Raw genomic sequence first — 18,218 nt, forward strand, 5'->3', positions numbered from 1 at the left:
TAGTGACATGTATGTACTTTAATAATAAATTTACTTGGGCATTGACCAACAAAGCACCTTCGCATACTTCAGTGTTACATCAACCTGCCTACGCTTAGCCATGGTCACAACAACCTCTATGTGCATAGCTGGGGCTACAACAACTACAACCTGCCTTCACATGTCCAGACTTACAACAACTTACCTTCACATAGATCAGTGTTAAACAACAACTGCCCTTGCCTAGGCATGGTAACAACAATAACCTGCCTTCACATAGCCAGTTACAACAACAACCTGCATTCGAATATATTTCAATGTTACAACAACAATCTGCCACCATATTTCCCAGCCTGTCACTGCTGGGGTGGGCAGGGCCCATGAATGGGATCTTGCTGTGCACGGTCTCGCATTGCAATAGGGATGAGGTTCCCTCAGTATTTTGGCTGTACGGGGTGTTGGAGAACATGAAAGGTGCAGTCAATTCGCAAGCAGTTTCTCCTCTGTTGCAGCTTTCAGTTCCCTGGTGTTAACTCAGCGCTTTGGTTTACTTGCTTCCTCGTCCAGGGTAAAGTGGAAATGACGCTGGAGATCGTGACCGAGAAAGAGGGTGAGGAACGGCCTGCCGCTCAGGGTCGTGACGAGCCCAACATGAACCCCAAACTAGAGGAACCAAAGTAAGACTTTGTCTTTGGTCTGTTTATGTTTAGTTTTTGACTGAGGAGTGCGGTAGAACACAGCTATCTGGGAGTTCGGATCCATAATTCCTTGAAAGTGGCATCACAGGTAGATGGGATCAAAAAGGGTTGGCCTATATAAATCAGCGTATTGAGTACAGGAGGTAGGATGTTATGTTGAAGTTGCGTGAGATGTTGGTGAGGCCGAATTTGGAGTATTGTGTACAGATCAGGTCACCTGCCTACAGGAAAGTTATCAATAAGGTTGAAAGAGTACAGAGAACTTACAAGGGTGTTGCCAGACTTGAGGATCTGAGTTATAGAGAAAGGTTGAATAGGTTAGGACTTCATTCCCTGGTGTGTAGAAAATTGAGGGAAGATTTGCTAGAGGTATACAAAATTATGAGGGTACAGATAAGGTAAATCCAAGCAGGTTGGGCGTGACTAGAACCAGAGGTCATGGATTAAGGGTCATGGAAAGTGAATGTTTAAGGGGAACATTGTGGGCTGAGTCAGTTTATCAAGTCTGCAAAGGAAGGGGAAGGGGGAAGGTGCCAGAATAAGAAGGTGGGGAGAGGGGAGGGAGGAAAAACTAGAAGCAAAGTGGGTGAAGGAGGGAGAATGAAGAAGCTGGGAGGTGATAGGTGGAAAAGCCAAGGGGCTTGAGAACAAGGAATCTGATAGGTGCGCAAAGTGGACCACAGGAGAGTGGGGGGGGGGGGGGGGACAATCCTGGATGATGGAGAAATCAGTGTTTATGCCATCAGGTTGGAGGCAAATTGGACAAAATATGAGGTGTTACTTCTCCAGCCTGAGAGTGGTAGAAGAAAAGGCCAGTTTTAGAGTCTGAGTCCTAAAATTATATTATGACTAATCCATTATTACAGATAGGACAATCCGTAATAACCATTTAGATATAATAGTACAGAATAAACAAGCAAGATCAACTTATTTAATGGATATAGCCATTCCAAACACACACAACATACAGAGATCAAATGAAAAACACCAGAAATACACTGAATTAAAAGAGGAAATTGAAGGACTATGGAACATGAACAGGGTATACATTGTCCCGATAGTAATATCTACAAATGGTGTCATCCCTTGGGCTCTACACAATAGCTTTAAACAATTAGGCCTACACAGCAATATTTATGTAAATCTTCAGAAACTCACAATACTAAACAATAGTCTAAAACTTCTGAGCATTTGAGAGTGCTTGGCCATGCCGGTACCTCATGTTTTACTAGCTTGAGCTGGGAGAAAATAGAAATACAATAATAAAAATAAACACAATAAATATAAGTATACAAGATAGTTTGTATATATAATTTGATTGTACATCCATAATGTGATATTAGGCACAGGAGAGTCTGTACATAAGGTGACCGACAGGAAATGATAAAGTAGTGGTGGTTGGGGGTGTGGAGGGGGAGGTTAGTGGGTGGGGGTGTTGATCAGCCTCAGTGCTTGGGGAAAGTGACTGTTTTTGAGTCTGGTGGTCCCGGTGTGATGCTACGTAGCCTCCGCCCTTATGGGAGTGGGACAAACAGTCCATGAGCAGGGTGGGTAGGATCTTTTATGATATTGTGCCACAGATCCCTATGACATCTCTCCCCTCTAATCCTAAACCTCTGCTCCCCGGTTCTTGATTCTCCAACCCTGGGGAAAAAGACTGTTTGCATTTCTGGATTGCAATTGTCTGAGGCGATGCGTTCTACATACTTTCCATCAGCTGCTTGCCCCAGGAGAAGCCTTCTGAGCCCTCACCATCTTTCTGTCTCTCTGTTGCAGGCGGCCAGACACGTCTTTCTTCTGGTTCACTTCGCCCTTCAAGACGGTGAGGTACATAGTGTGGAGGAGGTTCCGCTGCCTCATCATCGGGCTGCTCATTCTCTTTGTGTTTGTGCTCTTCATCATCATCTTCCTGTACTCCTTCCCGGTAAGTCACGAGTCACCCCGGGCAGCTCTGCCCGCTTCTCTTGGCCAGCCGGACAAAGAAGAACGAGGGCTAGCTTCATCACACTTAACAACATCCACATCCCGCAAGTAACATGGTTAGCATGGTGCTTTTCAGTTTAGGCGACCCACCTCGGTCTGTCGGGAGTTTGTGCATTCTCCCCATGACCATGTGGGTTTCCTCCGGGTGCTCTGGTTTCCTCCCACAATCAAAGACGTACCGGTTGGTAGGTTAATTGGTCATTGTAAATTTCCCGTGATTAGTCTCAGACTGAATCAGGGGTTGCTGGGCAGTGTGGCTCGAAGGGTCAGAAGGGCCTACTTCATGTGGTATCTCAATAAATTTATGAATGAATGAATGAATTAAAATAAATACAATCTCAGCTTTCTGGTAGTGCACTGGTTTGACAACCATGTTCAGTTCTTGTACCCTTGCTATAAGAAAGATTTGACACTTTAGAGAGGAATCAGTGCAGACTAACAAGTATGTTACCAAGACAGGAACACTGCAGATGTCAGATGTAAGCTAAGGTTGTGTTCTTTGGAACAGGGTAGGCTGAGAGGAGAATACACAGGTGTGTAAAGCAAAGTGGAGCTTAGATTAATGGGAAGTAGCAAAGATTGAGTTTTGCCACAGGTACATCTGAACATACAGTGACAAGTCAACAACCAACACAGTCCGAGGGTGCACTGGGAGTAGCGTGTAAATATCGTCACCACCTCACTAACCCTACCCCACAAAGTCATGGAGAGAACGAACAAGCTCCTTATAGGCAGTGGCTGGAACTGAACCCTGGCCGGTGATTGCTGGCATTGTTGAGCTGGTGGTGAGGAAGGCAAATATCATGTTAGCAGTCATTTCAAGACGTCTAGAATACAAGAGCAGGGATGTGATGCTGAGGCTTTATAAGGCACTGGTGAGGCCTCACCTTGAGTATTGTGAACAGTTTTGGGCCCCTCATCTTAGAAAAGATGTGCTGGCATTGGAGAGCGTCCAGAGGAGGTTCACAAGGATGATTCCAGCAATGAAAGGGTTATCAAACGAAAAACATTTGATGGCTCTGGGTCTGTATTCACTGGAATTCAGAAGGATGAGGGGGGATCTCATTGAAACCTTTCGAATGTTGAAAGGCCTAGACAGAGTAGATGTGGAAAGGATGTTTGGTAAAGTGACATGCTAACTACTATGCCACAGTGTCGCCCAAAACCTGACTTCTTCAGTGGACACGACATGGTAGATGCCAAAAAGTTGGGAGAACACAGAAGATAGTAGAAGCCCTTGGGCCCATGATCTTTGCTAGTCCAATATCAATCTAACCCTTCCTTCCCACAGAGCCTTCCAGTCCTGGCAATGTGTTCCACACCCACTGTGTCAAAAACCCGTCTTTAACATCACCCCGTCAGTCACCTTAAAATTATTTTATTTAGTGATACAACACAGAGAAGGCCCTTCCAGCCCTTTGATCCACACTGCCCCAGCAACCTAGCAACAAGCCCAATTAACCCTAAACTAACAAACAAAAGTAAATCTGCTGATGTTGGAAATCCAAGCAACACACACAAAATGCTGGAGGAAGTCAGCAGGCCAGGCAGCATCTATGGAAAAAAGCACAGTCGAAATTTCAGGCTGAAAATCTTCAGCAAGAAAACCCTAAACTAATCACAGGACAATTTACAATGACCAGTTATCCTTCCCGGTACATCCTTGGACTGTGGGAGGAAACCAGAGGACCCAGAGAAAGCCCACACATTCCAAGGGAAAGACATCAGAGACTCCTTACAGAACATCACAGGAATTGAACTCCAAACTCTGAAACACCCCAAGCTGTAATAGTGCACTGCAATTATGGCTCCTCTTAATGGTCATTCTGCCCTGGACAAGTGGCTGGCTGTTCACTATGTCCATGACACTTAGGATCTTCTACACCTCTCCAACTCACTCAGCCATTCCTCATTAGGCCTACTCTCCAATCCAGGCATCATCCAAACGTTGAGCTGTCAACATCAAGATGGTTTAATGTAATTTCCAGTACACAAGTGTAAAGGAGAATGAAATAATTGTTACTCCGGATCCAATGCAGCGCAAAAAAAACACAATATGATATGCAACACAATAATAATAATAATAATAATAATAATAATAAATATACAATAAATATAAACACATAAGGTATCTTAGATACATTGATTGTGTGTCCATAAAGTGATGCTAGGCACAGGAGTGTCTGTACATAAGGTGACTCTGACAGGAAATGATAAAGGTGGTGGAGGGTGTGGAGAGGTGATTTAGTGGTAGGGTGTTGACCTGCTTTACTGTTTGAGGAAAGTAACTGTTTTTGAGTCTGGTGGTCCTGGCGTGGAGGCTCTGTAGCCTCCTCACTGATGGGAGTGGGACAAACAGTCTCTGAGGAGGGTGGGTTGGATCCTTTATGATGTTACTGGCACATTCCAGCACTGCTCTGTATCTATGTCCTTGATGGCAGGCAGGCTGGTGCAAGTGATGCATTGGACAGTTTTGACTACCCGTTATAGAGTCGTCCTGCCTGCCACTTTGCAGTTTCCGTACCAGGCAGTGATGCAGCATGTCACGATGCTCTCTACTGCACATCTGTAGAATGATATGAGTACAGATGTGCAAGGTCCAGCTTTCCTTGGTCTCGTCAGAAAGCAGTGGTGTCGGTGGGCTTTCCTGATTGTGTTGAATGTGATCCGGGACGATGAGAGGTTGTGCGAGGAGTCTGAAGCTGCTCACAGTTCCCACTGCTGTGCCGCTGATGTAAAGAGGGGTGTGAATGTCATGAGTTTTCCTAAAGTCGATAACCATCTCCTTTGTCTTGTTGACATTGAGGAAGAGGTCACTTGATACATGCTACTGTTTTACCAGGATGTGCCTTCTTGTACCTCCTCCCTGATGATAATGAGAAGATGACATGTGCTGGGCAGTGAGGCCCCTTCATGGTAGATGCCACTATCATCATCTCCTTTTCAAGATATACTCAGTACTGGGGAGGCCAGTGCCCAAAATGGCTAAATCAAGAACACTCTGATCCTGTGCAGTAGAGCCTCCAGACTAGACAATGATTCAACCCATCAGAAGTCTCTTCATGGTACATCTGAGAAATGAGCCAGAATCATTGGTAAATCTCCTCAGACTCCCAATAAAGTATAGCTGCTGTCATGCCTTCTTTTTGATTGCACCTATCTATTGGGCCCTGGATAGATCCTCAGAGATGTTGACACCCAGGAACTTGAAACTACACACCATTTCCACCCGTTTCACTGCTCATCCCTCAGTGAGGACTGGTGTGTGTTACCTCAACTTCCCCTTCCTGAAGTCCACACTCAATTCTTTGGTCCTATTGATGTTGGGTGCAAAGTTGTTGTTGTGACACCACTCAACCAGCTGATGTCTCACTTTGATTGTTGGACAGATTGACGTGTCCAAAGGGGAGCAGAGTAAGCATCTGAAAAGGAAGAGAGTTTGCAGTTGGGTTGACCCCATTGTTCAGCACAGTCTCAATGGGCTGAATGGCCGACTTCACTACTGTAATAGTTCTGTGGTCAATTTTCTGAAGCTGTAGATATATATATAGCTATGGTGCCTAAGACTTTTGTTCAGTACAATAATAATTTTATGTATTACACTGTACTGCTGTTGCCACAAAACAAAACAAATTTCATGAGATATGTGAGTGATGATAGACCTGATTCTGATATGGGTCTCTATTGTGGACTGAGAGTGGGAAGGAGGCAGGGAGAGGGGAATCATGGTTGGGAAGAGGGGAGGGAACAGGAAGCAGCAGTGAGACATTTTGTAATAGATAGATAGATACTTTATTCATCCCCGTGGGGAAATTCAACATTTTTTCCAATGTCCCATATACTTATTGTAGCAAAACTAATTACATACAATACTTAACTCAGTAAAAATATGATATGCATCTAAAATCACCCTCTCAAAAAGCATTAATAATAGCTTTTAAAAAGTTCTTAAGTAGTTTACTTAAATACATTGAGTCCTAACCCCGGCACTTTAACATATCTTACTCCTGGCGGTTGAATTGTAAAGCCGAATGATCAGTAACCAATTGTTTGAATCAAATGACCTTGCCTGGTGTCTCAGGTCTGGGTGTGTCTGGAGTCACGCCACCTCCCATCCCTGGGCACTCCTTCTCTGCCACCTGTCCCACACCCTTCCCGTGATCCTCCACCCTCACTATTTCCAACATCCTCTGCTCCCGCTAGATTTACAAACTCATTTTCCACTCCACATTCATAAATACAGTAGAAAGATTTGCCAAGAATAATCATAGTCATGGAAAGGCTATGTTCAACTTTGTCTTAGCAACATGGCCCATAGCGAATGAATGATATAATATTATGAGGGGTGTAGAGATAGGGTAAATGCAAGCAGGCTTTTTCCACTGAAGTTGGGTGAGACTAGAATGAGAGGTCATGGGTTAAGGGTGAAAGGTGAAAGGTGAAGGGGAACGTGAGAGGGAACGTCTTCACTATGAGGGTGGTGAGAGCGTGGAACAAGCTGGCAGCACGAGTGGCGGATGTGGGTTCGATGTCAACATTTAAGAGAGATCTGGATAGGTACCTGGTTGGCAAGGTTGCCGCCCAATGCTGTACAAGGCGCAGAGAGGAACAACAACATGGATGGGTGGGGTTTGGAGGGCTGCGGTCAGAGTGCAGTTCGATGGGACTAAGCACATAAATGGCTCAGCACAGACACTCACATTTCCAGAGAGACTCTGTGCTGTCTGTGTGGAGTTTGCACGTTCCCCCTGTGACCACGTGGATATCCTCCCAAAAACCAAAGACATGTGGGTTGGTGGGTCAAATGGCCTCTAAATTACCCTCAGTCAGAATAAAATTCAGATTTATTATCTCAGACTTATATCATTGCTTCAAGGCAGCAGTACAGTGCTAAAACAAAATTACCGTCTTGTGTGTCCATGCTTCTGTGTCTCTGTCTCTCTGTCTCTCCATGGACTCTAGACAACTATGGTGTCTCACTCTGTACTCTCTCACCCACAGGAATATGCTGCTATGAAGCTGGTGAAGCCGTTTCAGTGAGGCCCTCACAGTGAGGAACTGCTCCGGGTGAGGGTGCTCGTATCCCCACCGGAAACCTGGCCCACAGGACACAGAATTGCCTTTGAATATTACGCTGCGGCATTACACGTAGAGCTTGCGGCTGGATTCCATAAGTGCCAAGCCCCTTGGTGCCTGCTGCCTTTGCCCACTGCCTGCCCAGCGTCACACCAGAGATTCGCTCCTGAGATCCGTGGCTGCTCAGACTTTCTCTGCACCCAGATCTGCTTTCCCAAACACCCCCCCCCCCCCCACCCACCCACACACCACCTCTCTCACCCTGCTGAGGTTTCGCTGTTCAGCAAGAGAAGAACAGGATGCAGTAGCTGGAACTGAGCTAGGGCAGGATGAGACAAGCAAGGTGGCCCCCCCCCCATCCAACCTTCATCTTTGAGGACCCTGCGATTCAGGGTGGTGCCACAGCATCTCTCCACTACCCGAGAATAACCTAACCTCAGCTGGGCTAAAATACTGCCCCTCCCCTGCTTCACTGAGCAGGTTGCCAGAGGTGAGCTAGTGTCCTTCAGGAGATGGGAGTGTCTGAAATGTGGGAACGCAGGAGTCGAGCAGCATCAGAATCAGGTTTAATATCACTGGCGTATGTTGTGACATTTGTTGTTTTGCGACAGCAGTACATTGCCTTACATAATAATAAAAATAACAATAAGAAATATATTTTAAAAAATAAATTAAATAAGTAGTGCAAAAAGAGGCTGAGGGGAGATCTGACAAATTTATAAGATTGAGAAGCATAGATAGAGTAGACAGAGAGGATCTGTTTCATAGGGTTGTAATGTCTTAATACCAGAGGACATGTATTGAAGGTGAGGGGGGTAATTTCAAAGAAGATGTGGGGGGCAATTTTTATTACACAGAGAGTGGTAGTTGCCTGGAATGCGCTGTCCTAGGTGCAGGTAGAGCCAGGTACATTGAAGATGATTAAACAGGCACAGGAATGAGAGGAAAATGGAAGGATATGGACAATGTGTAGGCAGAAGAGATTATTTTTGTTGGCCATTTGATTACTAATGTATTTGGTCTGGCACAACATTGTGGGCCAAAGGGCCTGTCCTTTGCTGTACTGTTCTATGTTCTAATAAGCCTCGTTGCCTTAAATCCTCCTCTTGCCCCTCACCCGTGAGTATCCCCAACACAAGTAATGGAGTAATGGTGGCTTGGGTATTGTCGGATGCCCTGTGTGACATCCCTCACAACACATGTCCCCACCAGCCGAGCTCAGGGAAACTGCCTAGTGGAACCCCACTGGATTCAATTTCCCAAAAGGACCTTTGTCCGGTGGACCCAGTCCTGCTTTCTGATTGGCTGGCTGTTGCCTCCACTTTCACACTGGCCCTTATATATTTGCATCTCAGTCTGTGGAAGGGTTAATGTGTTGTCAATGGCATTGTCCCTCGCTGTCAGTGAATTGAATTCCACTCCTTGGGGACACTCTGTGGAAAGCACTGATCAGACCTCTCCTCTTCCCTGGACAAGGTGACTAAAGCTCAGGTAACTCCCAAGAATGCTCAAACCACTAATTTTTTTCTACTTTCAGGTAGGTCTGGAGGTTCTGTCTACAGTGAGATTAGTGGGCTCTGTCACTCTGGGTGTACGGCTCTCCCTCTGTGTGGAGGCCTTGGAAACCACCCTCTGTGCTGGGGCTTGGGAGATCTTCCTGCACGCTGGGGCCTGGGAAGCCTTCCTCCATGGTGGGGCCTGCAAGATCTCCCTCGCTGCTGGGGCAAGGGAGATACCTCTCTGTGCAGGGCTTTGGAGACCCTCCCTCTACACTGGTGCACTCCCTCTGCATTGGCACCTTGGAGACCCTCCCTTGGTGCTGGGGCCTGGGAGAACCTCTCTCCATGCTGGTTCCATAGAGACCCTCCCTCTGTATTAGGAGAACTCCTTCAGGCTGCAGTCTTGGAGACCTCTCTATGCTAGGGCCTTGGAGAGCTCCCTCGACTGTGACCTGAGGGACCCTTATTCCTTCTGGGGCCTGGGATAAACCCGCTCCACTCCAGGGCCTAAGGGACCCTCCCTCCACTCAGCAGCCTGGGGGACCCTCTGCAGAGGGGCCTAGGAGAACCATCCCCCTCTGTGCTGGGGCCTGGAGGAATTACCCTTCACACTGGAGCCTAAAGGACCCTCCCTTAGCTCTGGGGCCGGGGGAACATCCCCCTCACCCTGGGGCCAGGAAGAGTCTTTTTCCACATTGGGCTTCTTTATTTCCCTCTGTGCTCTTTCCAAGGCAAATCCATCCAAGTAAAAGCAGAGAATGCTGGAAACACTCAGCACATCAGTCAGCTTCCACAGAAAGAGAAACTGTTCAGAGACGCTTCTTTAGAGTTTTGAAGTCATCCAACACAGAAACTGGCCCCTTGACCACACTGGTCCCTGACAATCATGATTCCCATCCAATCTAATCACATTGGGTCCTTATCCTTCTAAAACAGGGGTTCCCAACCCGGGGTCTATGGGCCCCTTGGTAATCATAGGGATCCATGGCATAAAGAAGGTTGGAAGCCCCTGGTCTAAACTTTTCTTATCCATGTACTGCCCAAGAGACTTATAAATCCTATTTATGCATCTATTTATTTAGTGTTGCAGGCCCGTGTGGCCCAAGGAGCCACACCACCTACTTAACCCCAGTCTAATCACAGGACAATTTACAATGACTAATTAGCCAACTGACCAGTACGTCTTTGGACTGTGGGAGGAAATCAGAGCACCTGGAAGAAAGCCACGCATTCCTGAGGAGGACATACAAACTCCTTACAGGCAGCGGCAGTACTGAACTCTGAACTCCAACCGTAATAGCATCACGTTAACTGCTACGTTACCGTGGCACCCCAAATTATGGTCATGTGCCCATCTCAGCCACTCCCTCTGGCGGCTGTCCATTTACTGACCACTCTCTCGATATCCATATAAAAAATATTGCCCCTCAAGTTCCTATTGAATCTCCCCTCTCACCTTTAACTTATACCCTCATATTCCTGATTCCCTTACCCTGGGAAAAAGACTGAGTGCAGTCTCCCTATCTATAGAATTCTCCTTCTTTCTCAATGTTATAGTAATATTTAAAGGAGATGTGGACGAATTCATGGATATGAAGGGTTTAGAGCAGTAAGGGTGAAACGTAGACAAATTGGGTTGGCTTAGATAGCCAACCACTCTTGGTCAGCATGGATTAGATGGGCCAAAGGGCCCCTTTCTCTGTTGTGTGGCTATCAATCTACAAGAGTATAGATGGTTAGATAGGAGAGGCTAAAGAATCTTAAGCAACATATTCAAAGTGCTGGAGGAACTCAGCAGGTCAGGCAGTATCCATGGATATGAACAAACTGTTGATGTTTTGGGCTGAGACCCTTCTTTAGGACTAGGTCGATGTTTCAGGCAGAAGCCCACCTTCACGACTGGGTTGACGTTTCATGCCAAGACCCTACTTCTAGACTGATTAATATTGTCATTTCCCCATAGCCCATCAAATCCTCCCTTGTTTCTGGCTTCTCAAACATTTCTGAGTTCATCTGTCCAACCATCTTCCTCTGTGTTGGCCTTATCTCCAGAAGTCCCTTCCTAAACCTCCTGTCCTTCTCCCATCACCTACAGAATACCACAAAGCTTCCATGCTCCATGTGCCCCAACATCTGATCATGGCGCTGTGCCAGATGTCGTGTTTGCAAGCACTCCCCAGAAGCACATTAAGACATCTCACTATGTTAAACCTGCTTTCTAATGCATTTTGTTGAGTACTTTTGAATACCATGGTTTTCACTTCGAGTTTATTATGGTTTTCAAAGTCAATTATATCAGCAGTAAATGAAACACCAGCCCTCCTCAAACTTTGCTTGAACACTATTTAGATTTTCAAGGGAGGGGTGTCTACACTGGGTGGTATGATCAGCAAGGGATGCTGGTCGATATGAAGGAATTACTGTTCTTGTTGTCTTGGCTTTGCCAGAATATGATTCTTGGTATGTTTGAATTAAAATAAAATAAATATATATTTTAAACACATTGAAATCTCCATGCCTTGGTTTCTTCAGTAACACCTCGCAGTAGTGATTCTGTTCCCTGAGTGAATTATTCCCTGGACCCTTTCTAAATGTACCTTAGGTACTTAATAATGCAGAGTCCACACTTACCGCTCAGTATTACACCCAGAGTCATGATGGTGATTAGATGGGAATCAGAATCAGGTTTAATATCACCAGCATATGTCATGAAATTATTTAACTTTGCCACAATAGTACAATGCAATACATAATAATAAAAGAAAACGCTGAGTAACAGTAAGTGTGCATATATTAAATTGTTAAGTAAGTAGTGCAAAATAAATTTAAAAAATAGTGAGTTAGTGTTCATGGGTTCAATGTCCATTTAGGAATCGGATGGCAGAGGGGAAAAAGCTGTTCCTGAATCACTGAGCGTGTGCCTTTAGGCTCCTGTACCTCCTTCCCAATGGTAACAATGAGACGAGGCTATGGGATCCTTAATGAGGAATGCTGCCTTTCTGAGGCATCACTCCTTGACGATGTCCTGGATACCACAGAGGCTATTACCTGTGAGGGAGCTGACTAAGCTTACAACTCTCTGCACCTTACTTCAATCCTGTACAGTAGCCCACCCCACCCCAGGTGCAGCAAGTTAAAATGCTCTCCATGGTACGTCTGTAGAAATGTGAGCGTGCTTTCAGCGAACCAGGGGTCTGCTGTGTGCTATGTCTCAATGAAACATGGCTTACAACTGCAAAATAAAGTGTTCCAGTTACAGAGAAAGTGCAGTGCAGGCAGACAAATTCATCAACGCGGAATAGAGAGCAAGTTTATAAATCTGGCAGGAGAGAAAGATGTTGGGAATGGTGAGGGTGGAGTGCTGTGGGACAGGTGGCAGAGAAGGAGTGATAGGGGCAAGGGGTGGCATAGGTACAGATATGCTGAGCCCTGAGATACCAGGCAGGAGGCAAGGTCATTTCATTCCAAACAATTGGTTTATTGATGCAGGGTTCTCAGATTATTAACTAATGTTAACTGTTAACTGCATGTATAAAATGGCTTCTCTGTAGCATTATAATGAAATGGCTTCTTTGTAGATAACTGATGAGGTAGTGCTCTGTTTAGTTGAAATGCTTGGGCTAGAATTGAAAATACACGTGGACTAAGATGTTAACTGTCCTGTGCTATCATCAGTGGGATCATCAGTTGATCTGCCACTTGTCTTCAGGAGTTTCGGCCCGCTTATGATCAAGACTCCCTTGAGGTGGTGGGCCAGCAGTGCTAAAGCACCACCTCCAACTGATGAGCTTAACAACTTGGCATTGGCCTCTATCAGAGTTACTGGTCGCTTCCATCCAACAGATAGTCTACTCTTCAGGTGTCTATGCAACTACTGAAGGGTTTACAAAAGATGGATACACTGTCCGACTATCTGCCCTTCTGGATGTACTTAGTCGACACCCATGATGATCCTGCCTCTGCTGCCTCAGCTACAGCCCTGCTGGTTGACTTCATCTCTCTTCTAGTAAAGCCAAGGTCACACAGCCACTTCTGGAAAGTGAACGCAATAAAGCCACGGCAACCTGCTTCGAATGGATAGCATGAGACCTTCCACCCTCTGTCTCTGCACTCTGATCTTAATTCTTTTCCAATCTCTATTATTATTAATAATATTATGAACAAAATACAATTGATATATTAATAAAGGGATTACAAACATACAAATTCCCATTACACATGAAAGAATACATAGCAATGATTACAGTATAAATGGTTTTCCCAAAACATGGACCATACAGTATATGTACGAATAAGGTAAATCTAGGTATTTCATAATATATGATATAAAAAAACAGAAAAAAGAAAAAAAAATGATTGCAAAATTGACTAAACTACTAATCTAATAACTAATGAAGAAGAAAAAAGAAGCAAAAAAAAGAAAAAAAAGAAAAACTAAAAAGGAAAAACAAAGGCTGTTTATAATATCTCACAAGAATACATAATCATCAGTGTCGTCAACTCCGATCCTCTCAACATAAATAAGATTAAAGCTGGAAAATCCAATAAGCTTGGAACAGGGTCATATTACATCATATGAAAATATTGAATAAATGGTCTCCATATCTCTTCAAATTTAATAGAAGTATCGAATACACCACTTCTAATTTTTTCTAAATTTAAACATAACATAGTTTGAGAAAGCCAATGAAATACAGTAGGATTAATTTCCTTCCAATTCAACAAAATAGATCTTCTAGCCATCAAAGTGAGAAATGCAATCATTCGACAGGCGGAAGATAAATGAAGTGAGTCCATCTTGGTAAACCAAAAATTGCGGTAATAGGATGGGGTTGTAAATTGATGTTCAATACCGCAGAGATAATATCAAAAATATCTTTCCAATATTTTTTCAAAAGCGGACATGACCAAAACATATGAGTTAAAGACGCGATTTCAAATTGACATCTATCACAAATAGGGTTTACTGATCTTAATTCTGCATACTTGGTTAACTTGTGCTCATGGGCTTCATCGATGTTGTCTTCCCAGGGGACTGTGAGTTCACCAATAACCACTTCTCTACTGGTGTCAGACCAGACGATTATATCCGGACGCAATGTGGTAAAAACTATTTGCTCCGGGAAACTGCCTTTCCCATCCAGGTCGGCCTTGACACACCAATCATTGGCTGAAGAAAGTATGCTTGATCGTGGGCCTACAGTCTTGACTTGGAGCCTTCTTTCACAAATGATATACGATGTTCTGTGCAGCATGGGGCATGAGATAAGTTGTGCTGCAGTACTCTCTGCTCAACTGCTTCTGTTACAACTTTGAGAACGTTGTTATGTCTCCAAGTGTACATGCTGCTGGAAAGATTGACTCTGCATGAACTCAAAATATGCTGAAGTGTTCCCTTCTCGCCACAAGCAGCACACCTGTCTGTCTTATCTTCATACCAGGTGCTGAGGTTGGCAGGTGTTGGGAGCAGGTCGTACACTGCTCTATATAGAAAAGAAATGTGGAGCGGTTCCATCTGCCGCAGGATATTCCAAGATAGATGTCATTGTTCAACACTTTCCCACCAGGACCAAGCCCCTTGTTTGGTCAGGCCAGCTGCTTTAGCTAACCTCTTCTCCTCTTCTACCTCTTGTATTTCTTGCATTACAAGCTCACGACACTCCTTACCTGTAGAAGATGACCACCACTTGTGGGTTGTCCATCCTAGTCCCTGGCAGCCTAGCTGGGTAGCCCCAACCGTCTCCTTGTGCTTCAATCTAGACTCTGCCTCATCGACTGCTGCCTGGGCTGACCACTTCCTGCCTGATCTCACATCCGGCTGGATGTTCTTGATGACAGGGTCTTTTGAGTCTCAAAGCATCAAGAATGATCCTATCTTGGCTACCTTGACCTCTTCAACAAGGGATTGCACTGGGATGGTAAGCTTTATCTGGCTACTGTGGATTGCAATATTAGTGAGGCTGCTCGGTACTCCAAGCCACTTCTTCACATATTTGTTGATCTTCCGTTCCATTGCCTCAACATGGGACATTGCCACTTCATAGACAGTTAGTGGCCACATTATCCGTGGCATCAGTCCATACTGCAAGCACCACAACTTCAACTTGCCAGGCAAGCCACACTTGTTGACAGACATCAGACCTCTGCTGATCTGTTCTCCTGTCTCTTGAACCCTCTTGTCTCTCAGCTCCTCTGTGTACCATCGCCCGAGGGTACTTAACTGGTTGGTCCTGAATGGATGGAATCTCCTCTCCACAAAGGGTGAAATGAAAGTCAACCAGGTTTCCTCTCCTAATTATTGATAACAGGGACTAACCAATGGAAGCACTTTGTTCTGTCTGTATGTGTGGGAACCTGGAGAGAGTGCGGGGGTTTTCTTGGGAGGAGAACAGAAGAGTAAGGACGTGCTGGATGTGCTATGGTCGACCACCGAGGTTGGTCCCAGGCAGCGGGTCGAGGAGGTCAGAGAAGATCAAGTGGTGGACGGAAGGCTTCAATAATTGAGCTCCAATGGTTGTGCATGAACTGACTGAACTCTGATAAGTTTTGGTGCCCTTTTCTTTCTTTTTATATTGTATCGCTATTAATTACCTAGTTCCAGTAAGACTTATAAAGTGAAATCTGTAAAACATATATTGTGTGCTGTCTGATATTGTGTGTGCAAGTTTGTACCAGTGTGCATTACACAGCATCTATGCAAACGGGAGACACGGTTTGGCGGGTGGACGGATTTTCCCCTAGACAAACACAAGCCAATAGCCCTAAGCGTTACATTGATAATTACAAAATGGTGCTTCCTGTTCCCTCCCCTTTCCCTTCCCCTTTTCCAAATATTGATCCTGCTCTCCCTGTCCCCTTCCCACTCTCAGTCCACAATAGAGGCCCATACAAGAATCAGGTTTATCATCACTCACATATGTCATGAAATTTGTTTCTTTTTTTTTTGCAGCAGTACAGTGCAATACATAAAATTACTACAGGACTGTCCAAAAATCTTGGGCACCCTTGCTATATCTATATGCCTAAGGTAGTTCTAGAGATTGTGAGATCAAGAGTCCATCTTATCATACAAGAGGTCCACTCAAGAGTTTGATAATGGTGGTATAGAAGCTGTCCTTGAGCCCAGTGGGACGTGCTTTCAAAGTTTTTGTATCTTTTGTCCAATAGGAGGTGGAGAAGAGAGAATGTTCAAAATGGGTGGAGTCTTTGATTTTGCTTGGAAGGGGGTAGGAGCCAGAATAGGAAGGCAGGGCGAGGGAAAAGGGAACATTAAAAGGTGATAGGTGAAGCCAGTTGGGTGGGAGAGAAAGGAGAATTTCAAGATGGAGCGATCACTTTATGGATCAATAAATGTTGAGATGGTTGATGAGCAGGTTTAGTTGAGAGTTAGTCTACAACAGAGTTTCCCAACTGCGATTCCGCTAGGGATTGCTACGGGTTCTGTGAGAGATTGTGATTTAAAAAAAATAATGAAAATCAGCTATTGAACAATGATGCACAATGCTAGCAGTGACCAAACACCCCTGTTAGCAAACCCGTTAGAGGTCTCTCAACCCAGCGTGGCAGTGCGCAGTAGAACCGTGTTTATTTGGTTGAGTCCACTCTCAGTTTCTGATGCGAGATAGGGGAGGCCGTTGATAATTGGTGAGCACTGTGCTGCACGGAATCAGAGGAAAGTAGGCGGATGACGATCGTGAAGTCTATTTTCCGAGCATCGCTTTCTTCACAGAGAGGTGCTGATGTCAAAAACTCTTGGAGATGAAATGAAAACTGTTCTGGATGATGCTACAAAAATGGTTAACTTTATTAAACAAAGACCAGTTCACTCGAGAATGTTTAAAAAACTGTGAAAACGTGGTCAAAGAGCACAGCAAAATCCTGCTACATACAGAAAAGGCTTAGCATAGGAAGAGTTCTCAATAGGATGTTTGAACTGAAAAGTGAATTGCAGGAGTACTTTCAAGAAAATAGTAGGTCAGCTTTTGCCAAGTGCTTTGAAGATGAAGAATGGCTGCAGAAACTAGCCTACTTAGCAGACATTTTCCGTCATATAAACCAGTTGAACAAGTCTCTGCAAGGCCCTAGAGAAAATGTTTTGACTTAAAGCGACAAGATTATTGGATTTAAAAGGAGATTAAATCTTCGGAAAAATCATGTTGCAAAAGGAAATCTTGAAACGTTTCCATTGCTGTTTGGGCTTGAGAGTGAGGAAGGATATCAGAAGGTCTCGAGTCTTATTGAAAACCACCTGGAAGAACTGGAGAACAAAATTGAACAGTCTTTTTCTTCCTTTTCAGCACTGGGTGAGGGACCCTTTCTCTGAATCTTCTGCTCAGTCTGAGAACTTGACTTCGAGAGAAGAGGAAGAACTTTGTGAGCTACAGTCTGATCGCGCACTCAAGATGCGATTTACTGACCTGTCCCTGGACAAGTTCTGGAGTTCTGTGAAAGTATCCCATAGGAAAGCAATGAAAATATTGCTACCGTTTTTCAACTTCTTACATTTGTGAGCACGCTTTTTCTTGTTTAACAAGCATCAAGACAGAGGATAGAAATTGTCTCATTTCAGTTGAAGGTGAAATCCATGTGTGCTTATCTCAAGTTCAACCAGAAATTGAGTATTTGTGCAGCAAAAAGAAGCACTGGTTTTGCATGCTCAGCCAAGTCACTGAGTGTATTTAAGGAAGAGATAGATAGGTTCTTGATTAGGCAGGGCATCAAAGGGTATGAGGTGAAAGCAGGGGAGTGGGGATGACTGGAAGAATTGGATCAGCCCATGATTGAATGGTGGAGAAGACTCGATGGGCCAAATGGCCTACTTCTGCTCCTATATCTTATGGTCTTATATTTGAGCCTGACCATGTCACTCAGTAAAAAAATATTTTTTCAAAGTCTTGTACAAAATTGCGTCTTAGACTATTTTTATTCATATTGTTTTAGTTATAGTTTTTAGCAACTTTACTATTCAATATTGTCAACAAAT

General features: G+C 44.6%; 1 protein-coding gene across 1 annotated transcript in view; it reads left to right on the forward strand.

The window, feature by feature from the left end:
• The window catches only part of LOC140726118 (dysferlin-like), a 388,334-nt gene extending 376,596 nt beyond the window's left edge, over positions 1 to 11,738 (forward strand). Inside the window, 3 exon segments of the mRNA XM_073042070.1 lie at positions 547 to 656; positions 2,454 to 2,601; positions 7,662 to 11,738. Of these exon segments, the coding sequence (XP_072898171.1) occupies positions 547 to 656; positions 2,454 to 2,601; positions 7,662 to 7,700 (297 nt within the window). The 3' untranslated portion in view covers positions 7,701 to 11,738.
• Positions 11,739 to 18,218: the final 6,480 nt, after the last annotated feature.

The sequence above is a fragment of the Hemitrygon akajei genome, chromosome 4, assembly GCF_048418815.1.
Source record: "Hemitrygon akajei chromosome 4, sHemAka1.3, whole genome shotgun sequence".
In the NCBI taxonomy this organism is placed as follows: Eukaryota; Metazoa; Chordata; class Chondrichthyes; order Myliobatiformes; family Dasyatidae; genus Hemitrygon; species Hemitrygon akajei.